Raw genomic sequence first — 11,372 nt, 5'->3', positions numbered from 1 at the left:
ACTTGAACCGAAGGCAGACAGGTATCCCCTCTTTAAAATCTTTTAAGGGTTCCTGGGTGGTGGCTCAGTCAGTTAAGCGTCCGAATCTTGATTTCAGCTGGGGTCGTGATCTCAGGGTTGTGGGACTCCGTGCAGTCAACTTACCCCTCTCCCTCTGTTCCTCCCCACTTACCCCTCCTCCTCTGTTCCTCCCCACTTGCACTCTCTAATAAATAAAAATCTTTTAAAATTTATTTCCAAAATATTAAACGTATGCTCACTGTAGAAAAGTCAGAAAATATAAAAAAAAATCACGAAGAAAAAAACCCATTTGTAATCCTGCTTATGGAGGAAAACTCCCATTGTCTTATGTCAGAAAGTGCAGCTAGCCATAGAGGGTTTAAGCACAGGCTCCTCCACACACCTCCCCAAGCCCTTCCCCAAGGCACTTGGTAAGTCCACTGCTACATTTGCTAATCATCTCTGCTCTATGCATTTCCACAATAGACCTGTGAAATAGTATTACTCCCACTTAACCCTACAAAGAAACTGAAACTCAAAGGAAAAATAACTTGCCAGAAGCAAGTGGTGGAACCACATCCGAATCCAGATTTGACTGTTTCTTAATCGCTATATGTAATACTGCCCTCAAGTCAGAAAATTCTCTCTGGATTAATCTACACAGTTGAATTAAAATCTGCTGCCTTATTTACTGCTAATGATAGGATTTGGTTTGCAAAGAGATAGAATTTAGACTCCAACAGTAATTTCTCCCAAAGGTTTTATTGGACAGTTGAATATTTCCTATTTCCTTCTGAAAGTGGCTGAAATGATTACTATTTTGTATTAAAACCCCAAATAAGCAAATACCTTTAACTACATAAGACAGTGGTTTAAACATATAACAAAAATAGTCGGAGAAATATTTAATATACATTCTATACTTCATACATTCAGGTCTACAGATCAAGCTCTTTTCCTATTTTGGTAATGATTTTTTCCTAAATTCATTCTTACACCACAGACTGATACATCCAGGACCTGTGGAATATATACCTGTGAGATTATAGGTATAATCTGTGGATATACAGTAGAAGAGAAAGTCTCACAAACTTGAATGTGTTATACATTGGGCTCATTAAAAGCATGCTCTAAAATTCCACACAACCTGAAGTATATCATTAAGAAACTAATAAATAAATTGGGGTTCGTTCACTGATACAATGGAATATATACTGCATGAAAGAATACCTAGTGTCTTCTCTTTGGTGCTCTGCAAGCAGGTATGTGGTAGCTTCTGTGGCTGTTGGTGCAGTACACCGCATGGGCTGGTGGCCTCTACTAGGTACAGTGACTGACACGGTCACTGTCATCAGGGCCATGGCGCAGGGGTCAGGGATGCTCAACTGGCTCATGGAGGTCTGTGATGAGGGTAGCAGGAAAACTCTGATCAGAATGGTTCTTACAGATGACTTGAGCCAATTAGTAAGCATATTAAGAATAACGGGAGCTAGATTTCTCACCGACAGAGAATGGAGCTACACAAAAAAGAATGGAGCAATACTGGCATTGTTAAGTGTCAATGTGAATGTTTCTTTTAAAGAGAGAGGTCAGTAAAGTCAAGATCACGAACGAGAAAACAACACTGAGTAACTGCTGCAGGTTGAAGCTGAAGTAAAATGGTAAGAAATGCCATGAGTAATCCTGGACTGGATAGACTTAATAAAGGACGTTACTGGCACAACTTATGTGAACGGGGTCTATGGATTGGAGATTGTATCAATGTTAATTTCTTGATTCTGATGGTTATTATGGGGTCATGTGGAAGAGCATCCTGATTTTTAGAAATTATACACTGAGGCTTATATAGTAGGTGAGTGATTAGGAATCAGGTCTGCAACTACTCTTAAATAGCTCACGAAAAAAAACCATACTTTGTGTGTGTATATAAAGAGAAAGAGAAAATGATAGGATGAATGTAGCTAAATGTTGATAACTGGGAAATATGGAAGGGGGAATACAGACATTCTTGTGCTATTTTGACAACTTTTCTGTTAAGATTGAAATTTCAGGGGCTCACAGCTGGCTCAGTTGGTGGAGCATGCAACTCTTGATCTCGGGGTTGTGAGTTCGAGCCCCATGTTGGATGTAGAGATTACTTAAAAATAAAATCTTAAAAAAAAAAAAAGATAGAAATTTCAAAGTGAATGGCAAAAAAAAAAAAAAAGAATATAGACATTCATTATAACTAATACAGAATAAATTCTAAGGTATATTAAATTTTTTAAAAGTACAGAAAAGTGTATATTATACTATTTGTATAAAGAAGGGATGGTGACATACATGTATGTCCACACACATATGTAATGAGTGTATTCTTACTATACAGAGTGCCTGCAGAAACATACTAGGATCTGATCTACATTGTTTCTTCCACAGATGGAAAACCAGTAGCTAGAGAAGAATGAGAAAGGTTTTTTACTCTGAAACTTCAATTTTGTACTATGTGCAATGAAGTAACTTAAAAAAAAAAGAAAAAGCTTTAATCCAGTGGTTGCCAAATGGAAATGCCAGGCTGGCTACTTTGGAAGCATCCAGGGAAAATTTAAAACTAGATTAGCAGGTCTCAATTCCAGAAGTTCTATTTCAGTGAGTCCAGGTTAGGGGTCAAGGTACCACTAAAATTTCCCTAATTATAAAATATAACATGGTTTGGGAATTGGTGCTTTAAACAAATCATCGAAACCTGATTCTCTCTAAACCTCAAACTGTAAGTAAATTAGGAACTTAAGAAACAAATACTTTTTGGGGCGCCTGGGTGGCTCAGTTGGTTAAGCGACTGCCTTCGGCTCCGGTCGTGATCCTGGAGTCCAGGGATCGAGTCCCACATCAGGCTCCCTGCTCAGCAGGGAGTCTGCTTCTCCCTCTGACCCTCCTCCCTCTCATGCCCTCTCTCTCTCATTCTCTCTCTCGCAAATAAATAAAATCTTAAAAAAAAAAAAAGAAACAAATACTTTTTGTCCAATGGAGGATAAAATCATAACCTAGGGAAAGGATACCCCAGAAGTGGTATCAGAAAATCTAAAACCAAAAAAAAAAAAAAAAAAGAAAATCTAAAACCAGGGTTCACACTGACCCCTGAATAGAAGCCAAGTTATACACTTCATTCCACCATGCTGATTCCTTATTAAGGATCAAAAATATCCTTGAGGCTAAGGTCACCTCAATGTTACTCTGAATAGATAATACATTCAAATACTCTGCATTCTTCAGAAGGAACATTCAATGTAAATATGTAGCAAGATTACATAGTTATTTTTAGTTTAAAAACACTCAGTTGGCACAGGAAGATACAGTATCTATAACATTCTAAGTCTCAAGTGGAGTTCACCAGGGTTCATTTTTATTATTTATATCTCGATAGATATTAACTATATATAGGCATCAGATGTTACATAAGAATATAATTTTTAAAAATTAAAGCAACAAAATACCAGTCAGTTTAGATGTTTGGTCCTTACATTTAAAAAGTAAATAAAAGAAAACTAAGCATTACCATGCCAGCAGTACATATTTATTATTATTTTTGAATGGCCAAAAGACTTATAAGGCCCATCATTATTAGTATAACCACAGATATGAAATATCACTTAGTGACATAGAGTGAAAAGGACAGTTTTACACATATTAAAAAAACACATACACATACACACATACTCTCTCTGTCAAGTGCTCACCATACACTGCTACAAAAGCAGGAGGCATCAAGCTACAGGAGTTCCAATATACATAACATGTTGAAATATCTCAAGCTTAAAAACTGCACATAAGTTGCAAAAATAAAGTTTCTTTCTTCAAACATTTTGATCAGAGCTCAAGCAATGCAAATAATGAACACCAATGATTTTCATACTATTTAACTCACTTTAAAACATAAAAAGGTCAACAGTTGCAAAAAGTCCTGAAAATGTAGAGGTTATAGGAATGAATAATGCATTTCATCCAAGAAAAAGTCTACAGTAGATCTGTCTCATCCTGGCTCGTAAATATTTAAGAATCATAATTCACTATACTCAAACAAAGTTAAGCCAGAACAAAATGATAAAAAGAAAAATCATTACTTCAAATGAGGCATTATTGCCCTTAGTTTCTTTAGACAATTTCACTAGTGCAAGAGCATCATTTACCTGAAAGATCATGAGTCACAATTAAAGAGCACTCATACAAAACTATTTCCTTTTTTCTTTAAAAAGTGCCACATACTATACTTCTCAATAAAAAAAAAAACAAACTGCACATACACTAATGAAAGACCGTTTGTCTCCATCTCTTGTCAATGAGGAAAGGCCAGAGTGATTCTTTGATTCCAATTCGAAAGGGTGTTCTCTGGCCAATGCCCAAGGTCTCTAATTTGGTGCAGTCAAGCTGAGCATTTCTTGGACGTTGTGCTCCTAAGACAGGACTGTCAGTTATCTTTAAAGAAAAATAAAAGCAAAAAATTTAAAAGTAAATGAAAAGCCTATGTTGCAGCTTTATAATCTCTATTTCACTTTGCCGTTCACTGAAAATCTGATTTGATCACTGGAAAAATACACAAATAAATTATCAAGACAGTACTTTTCCTATAAACTTCACCAATACTCATGGGCTTCCTTATAAATGATAATTTAGAGATAAGTAACAATATAAACCACCAACATACAAAGTTCACTTTAATTAGTACCAAAAAATGAAGTTATCCAATATTTTCAAAGCAACAAGAAAGTTTTATCAGTAATACATACTATACTGACAGATCTGGGCTTTCAACAAGTGAGGTTTTAAACACCATGTACTTACAGGTCTTAAGTGACTGCTTGGAAGGTTGAAGGCATCTGCAATTGCACATGCCATTTCATACTTAGTCATCTGTTCATTGCCAGACCAGTGAAAGGTTCCCTTAATTGATGGATCCTAATAAAGACATAAAAATTCAAAATAGTTTTAACTTTTTGAGTTGAGTGGAGTAATAAACAAAAAAAAGCTAATTTAAAAGTCCAGGAATTAAAATGCATCCCTCCCTTCTGGAATGCTCCCCACGAGATATCTAAAATCAAATTCCTATAAATATACCCAGCTAAACCTAAGAAGCAATTTCTAGAATTGAGGCTTAAGAATTATTTTTTTTTAATAAAAATATAAGTGGCTCCAAATTTTTAGTGGGTATCCTAAGAATGAGTACAGATTTTTATGGAAACACAAGCCAATTTAATGAGTATTTTTAATTATACTAATAAAACCAAAACGTAATAGAACCATTTTGCAGTATGAGCTAATTAGGCATGACATCCTTAAATAGTTCCATAGTACATATTTAAAACATAAATTTTTATGTGTTAAAAACTATGGACAACCTATTGTTAACATTCTAAAATAAATCAGTCTCTCATCTTTCTATTAATATTCTAGTTAGTCGCAATCTTTTCAAATGTCTGATATTAACTCCTATTTCAATATCTAAAAAAAAAAATTACAAATCATTCTTAAAACGGCTGAAATTAAAAATTCCTATGGAGAGTCTTCGTTGGCACTACATAAATCTTAAACAGAATAATTTCTTAAAGACGTTATTCTGTCATCCAAAGAAAAAATACAAGATTTTAGTCATCTTGCAAGAGAAGAATGACAGCGTCCACAGTATGTGAGAAAAAAATTCAAACACAAGAGCATAATATTTTTACTATTCATAAATATAGCCTACTATCTGAAAACTACTTTTGTTTGGTCACCTTGTAGTTTTAAAAAAGCTTTAAACCCGGTATTTATTTATTTATATTATTATAAAGATATACGTTATTACATACAACAATAAAGAAAGCAAAAACACTTTGACTTTCACTTGTGGGGGGAAGTTAAGAACTCTTCCTTCCAAAGATTCTCACCAGCATTCTCTTCTCTGCTAACTGGCGACACACAGTGGCTACATCTTTGACATGTGTGGGGAACCTCTGCTGCCAGTGGTCCATGTTAGCTGACTTGTTACTGAACTGCACTTTATCAAACATCACAGTCACAGCACTTTCTTCAAGCTTTTCAACTTCTCCATACAGAACAGGAATTCTCAAAACAGCAGCTCCTAGGAATTAATAAAAACGGGTAATTTTTTAAAGCTGACTGGTTCTGAAGTCTTGATATAAAATGAAAGTATGTGGATTTAAATAATACTGTCATAGTGGGGCGCCTGGGTGGCTCAGTCGGTTAAGCATCTGCCTGAGGCTCAAGTCATGATCCCAGCATGCTGGGATTGAACCACACCACGTCAGGGTCCCTGCTTAGCAGGGAACCTGCTTCTCCCTCTCCTTCTGCTGCTCCCCATGCTTGTGCTCATGTGCACGCGCTCTCCTCTCTCAAATAAATAAAATTAAAAAAAAAAAAATACTGTTGTAGAAAACTTGCAGTATACCAAAATGACACAGTTCACCTATAATAATGCCCATTTAACAACTATCATACTGAATATTTTTAAAGGTCTCTTGTCATTTGGGGTATTTTTATATATTATTTTCAACAACCATAATAATGAAGAAATTAAACTGATCATGACAACTAAATGCAATGAGAGATCCTTGATTGAATCCTAGATTAAAAAGATGCAGTGAAGGACATTATTGAGACAAGTGGGAAAATTCCTACATAGATGATATAGTATAACATCACATTAATGTTAAATTTCCTGAGTGTGCACTGATATGAGGAATTCTTAATCTCAGGAAACAAACTGAGGGTTGCTGGAGTGGTGGGGGGTGGGAGGATGGGGTGGCTGGGTGATAGACACTGGGGAAGGTATGTGCTACGGTGAGCACTGTGAATTGTGTAAGACTATTGAATCAGAGACCGGTACCTCTGAAACAAATAATACATTATATGTTAAAAAAAAAAAAAAAGATAGTAGGAAGGGAAAAATGAAGAGGGGGAAATCGGAGGGGGAGATGAACCATGAGAGACTATGGACTCTGAGAAACAAACTGAGGGTTCTAGAGGGGAGGGGGGTGGGGGATGGGTTAGCCTGGTGATGGGTATTAAAGAGGGCACATACTGCATGGAGCACTGGGTGTTATATGCAAACAATGAACCATGGAACACTACATCAAAAACTAATGATGTAATGTATGATGATTAACGTAACATAAAAAAAAAATTTCCTGAGTGTGATAACTACACTGTAATTATGTAGAGAACATTCTTGTTAGAAGATAAATTGCATAGGGGCACCTGGGTGGCTCAGTCTGTTGAGTCTCTGACCCTTGGTTTCGGTTCAGTCATGATCTCAGACTGTGTGATCAAGCCCCGCATAGGGCTCTGCTCAGTGCAAGTATGCTTAAGATTCTCTCCCTTTGTTACTCCCCCCACCCCAAAATAAATAAATAAATAAATAAATAAATAAATCTTTATCTTTTTTTTTTTAAACAACATGGTGAAATATTTTGGGGTGAATTTCAACTAATTCTCAACAAGTTCGGTGAAAAAAAATACACACACACAGCACATGACACCTTAACAAGTGGTGAATAAAGTTAGGTGAGTGTTTCACCACATAATTCAAGAAACCACTGATTAAGGAATTATGAGTTTTCAGATTTTATGTTGGTCCCTACTGAGCAGTTACAACAGACTTTGGATAATTAACACTTTAACTGAAAATTAACAACTTTTTAATTAAATTAACATATTGGAAAAACATGTATAGATAGGTATTCAAGGATGATTCCTGCAGAATAATCTATAATACCAAAAAAAAACACCAAAAAACAAAAAACACCTGGAATCTAAATGCCTGTAAGTATGGTGTCTATACTAGAGGATGCTTCTTAAAGACTGTATAGTGTAAGGCAGTGCAAGGAATCATTAAATCAAGTACTATGCAGCCACTGATAGGAAAAAGATAACCCAGAGATGACTCAATATGCACTGAAATACAAAATATGGGGGGGTACCAGGTTATAAAACGAAATCCACCATTTTTACAAATTCAAAAAAAGTGCTTTCCTACCTAACCATATCCGGTGCTTCTCGGAGGCAGCATTATAAAAGAACTTCCACCCTTTACAATTTTGATTTCTTTTTAATTTTTTTCAATAAGGGTATACATTTTATATTAGCACATATACTTATGTGTATGTATACACAAACACAGGGAAAAGAAGAGCCATACAAATAGAAATTTAAAAACCGGGGCACCTAAGTGGCTCAGCCGGTTGTCTGACTCTTGATTTCGGCTCAGGTCATGATCTCAGAGTTGTGAGATCAAGCCCCGCGTTGGGCTCTACAATGGTTATGAGGCCTGCTTGAGATTCTCTCTCTTATTCCATCTGCCCCTCCCCCACAACCTCTCCCTCTCTCATCTTAAAAAAAAAAAAAAAAATTCAAAAACCATACAAAAAAAACAAATACCTCAATCTAGAAGAAATGATATGGACCTGTTTTTCCAAAGTATATTACAAATATTTATACTATAAGATTTTTTTCCTTTATACAGTAACATTTTTTTTTTTTAAAATGTAAGTTCTACACCCAATATGAGGATTGAACTCACGACCCCAAGATCATCAAGAGTTACGTGGTCTACTGACTGAGCCAGCCAGGTACCCTTATATAATGACATGCATGTATATACTGATACTGGAAAAAGTCTGGAAGGATTCATAAATTCTTAATGATTTCTAAAATTCTTTTTTTTTTTAAAGATTTTATTTATTTGAGAGAGAGAGAGACAGCAAGAGAGGGAACACAAGCAGGGAGAGGGGGAGAGGGAGAAGCAGGCTTCCCGCAGAGCAGGGACCCCATGGGATCATGACCTGATCCAAAGGCAGACGCTTAACGACTGAGCCACCCAGGTGCCCTTGATTTCTAAAATTCTTATTTTTTGGGGCGCCTGGGTGGCTCAGTCGTTAAGTGTCTGCCTTTGGCTCAGGTCATGATCCCAGGGTCCTAGGATCGAGCCCCGCATCGGGCTCCCTGCTCAGTGGGAAGCCTGTTTCTCCCTCCTCCACTCCCCCTGCTTGTGTTCCCTCTGTCGCTGTGTCTCTCTCTGTCAAATAAATAAAATCTAAAAATAAAATAAAATAAAATAAAATTCTTATTTTTCTTTTTTATTAACTATATTCTCTAATTTTTCTCCAATGATTTATGCTCCTTGACTAATTGCTTCAAAATTTTATATATAGTTTTCATATGTAGCATATCATATATATACCTAGATCTATACATCTCCATATATATATATCATTTATATATCATATATCATCTCCATATATATATATCAAAACAATCAAAACTATCAGGGGCTAAAGAAATTGTGTCTTACCTAAATTGTTCTCTAGGACAGCCTTTTCTCCTTCTAATTTTGTTTTGCCATACAGATTTAGGGGACTTGGTACGTCTTCCTCTCTATAAGGTGGATTTGTTCCATCAAATACATAATCTGAGCTAATGTAGATTAGAAATGCTCCAATTAAAGCTAAAAAAGACAGACATAAAAGAAAGAAAAGAATCTATTAAATTATTACAGAACATCACTCTGTACTGGCATTTATAATAGCTTATTCATCATATATAAACAAATCTCTTATAAGTGATCTAGAAAACTTTAATCTTTATAAACTCAGCAATTATTTAATATTTTACAAAGATTTTATAAAGTCATCATTACCTGCTTCCTTTGCTAAATTCCCAGAAGCATCCACATTAAGTTGAGAAGCAGCATCTGGCTGATTTTCAACAACATCTGGCCTTCTCTCTGCTGCACAGTGTACTATGACATGGGGCTGGAAGTTAAACATTGATGTATTTTTAACGCAAAAGGAGTAAAATAGGGGAGCTACAGCCTTCCAACAGTAACTCAATTCATAAAAAAGGTTTGTTAAATTGACATTCCTTCAACTAAAGAATCGTAATTTTTTTTAGAATCGCTGTAATAGTTTCGTCATGCTTCCCTTTTTCAAGTTTCAAACTTCCTTAAAATAAATGTAGGCCCTGAAAAGGAAAGAGCAATTTAGTAATCCCTAGGCAAAACCAGACAAACTCAGTGTCAACAAATATTATTTCTCAATCAAAATAAGCTTTATTCTCTAATTTAGATGGGAGAAAAGAGCTAACATTTATGTAATTAATATGACCTAAATACTTAATTAATGTATGTTAAAAGAATACCAATTTCAAATTAAATTCATAAATTCAAATCTCTTAGACCAATCATTTAAAGAATGTCAACTATCCATAAAAACTATATTCCCAGTTGAGCATTTAGTATGTCGCCTGTATACTAAGCACTGTGCAAGGAGCAAGGATTTCATCATCTGCTGGAAAAGAAGAACATGTAAAGAGACTGTTTCAGTATTATGTGACAGACATCAAGACAGAGGAAAGGAGGCACCTGGCTGGCTCAGTCAGTAGAGCATGCGATTCTTGATCTTGGGGTAGTGAGTTCAAGCCTCATGTTGGGCCTAAAGCTTACTTAAAAAAAAAAAATTAAATTAAAGACAGAGGAATGCTCAGGATCCTTTGTAAAGAAGGGGCATCTACTTCCCAGAGAAGATGAACCAAGGCGAAGATTGGTAAAACCACTGACAGGCAGGGCTAATGTACAAACATACCGAACTATCTCCTTCCTTAACAACTACTGAAGAAGCATAATCTTAGAGTTGTTTTAAAACTTGAATGTGCCTCATCTGGAGTGCATCTTAAAACGTCCTGGGCCCCACATAGACTTACTGAATTAAAATCTCTGGGAGTGAGACCTAAAGAACAAGTTCCCCAAGTGATTCTGATGCAGGTGTCCCTTGGACATTATTGAAAAGAACTTTAACTCTCAATTTGATCAGAGGTAGAACAGAACCTAAATTTTTCAGTAACTTTTCTGTACCAATGGTCAACAAGTTATTTAACCTGAGCGTTTGTCATCTCTAAAATGGAAACGATAATATCTACTTTGCAGTGTTGTAAGGTTTACAGATAATATTAAAAAGGCATTTGCATATAAAGTTGTACTTAACAAGAGAACCTCACAAACAAAAGCTTTTTATAAAATTTCCAAGTTTTGTCAACCTATATTTCAACCCAATCTTTTTAAGGACTGCATATACTTTCCCATGCTTACAGGAAAAAAAAAAAAGTGCACTATACAGTTGATTGTAGAACATGGGTTTGAATTACATAAGTCTACTTATATGCTGATTTAAAAAAAAAATAAATGCAGTACTGTAAATGTATTTTTACAGTAAGATTTTCTTCTCCCTAGCTTACTTTATTGTAAGAATACAGTATATAAAGTCAAAAAGAGAAAGACATGTATCATATGACCTCACTGATATGAGGAATTCTTAATCGCAGGAAACAAACTGAGGGTTGCTGGAGTG

At 35.5% G+C, this 11,372-nt stretch overlaps 1 protein-coding gene across 1 annotated transcript; it reads right to left on the bottom strand.

Moving 5' to 3' along the window:
- Positions 1-743: 743 nt before the first annotated feature.
- MAT2B (methionine adenosyltransferase 2 non-catalytic beta subunit) lies at positions 744-9,896 on the bottom strand. Its single transcript, XM_081811737.1, has 6 exons — positions 9,668-9,896; positions 9,323-9,475; positions 5,901-6,094; positions 4,819-4,932; positions 4,281-4,452; positions 744-1,400 (listed from the first exon to the last, which is right to left on the bottom strand). The coding sequence occupies exons 1-5, from the start codon at positions 9,795-9,797 to the stop codon at positions 4,282-4,284; spliced, it is 762 nt and encodes a 253-aa protein (XP_081667863.1). The 5' UTR covers positions 9,798-9,896; the 3' UTR covers positions 744-1,400; position 4,281.
- Positions 9,897-11,372: the final 1,476 nt, after the last annotated feature.

Source organism: Leptonychotes weddellii, unplaced genomic scaffold (assembly GCF_054177405.1).
Source record: "Leptonychotes weddellii isolate Sample4059 unplaced genomic scaffold, ASM5417740v2 HiC_scaffold_990, whole genome shotgun sequence".
Lineage (NCBI taxonomy): Eukaryota > Metazoa > Chordata > Mammalia > Carnivora > Phocidae > Leptonychotes > Leptonychotes weddellii.
Note: the sequence above shows the minus strand (reverse complement) of the source record. Positions and strands in the feature narration are given on the sequence as shown.

What these genes read in the sequence shown, in the direction of transcription:
- MAT2B (XM_081811737.1), bottom strand. Translation starts at nt 9,797, where the DNA reads ATGTTTAACTTCCAGCCCCATGTCATAGTACACTGTGCAGCAGAGAGA. An exon ending in GAATTTAGCAAAGGAAGCAG is followed by an intron (nt 9,476 to 9,667) that starts GTAATGATGACT and finishes TGTCTTTTTTAG; the next exon opens with CTTTAATTGGAGCATTTCTA. An exon ending in CAAGCAGTCACTTAAGACCT is followed by an intron (nt 4,453 to 4,818) that starts GTAAGTACATGG and finishes TTTTCTTTAAAG; the next exon opens with ATAACTGACAGTCCTGTCTT.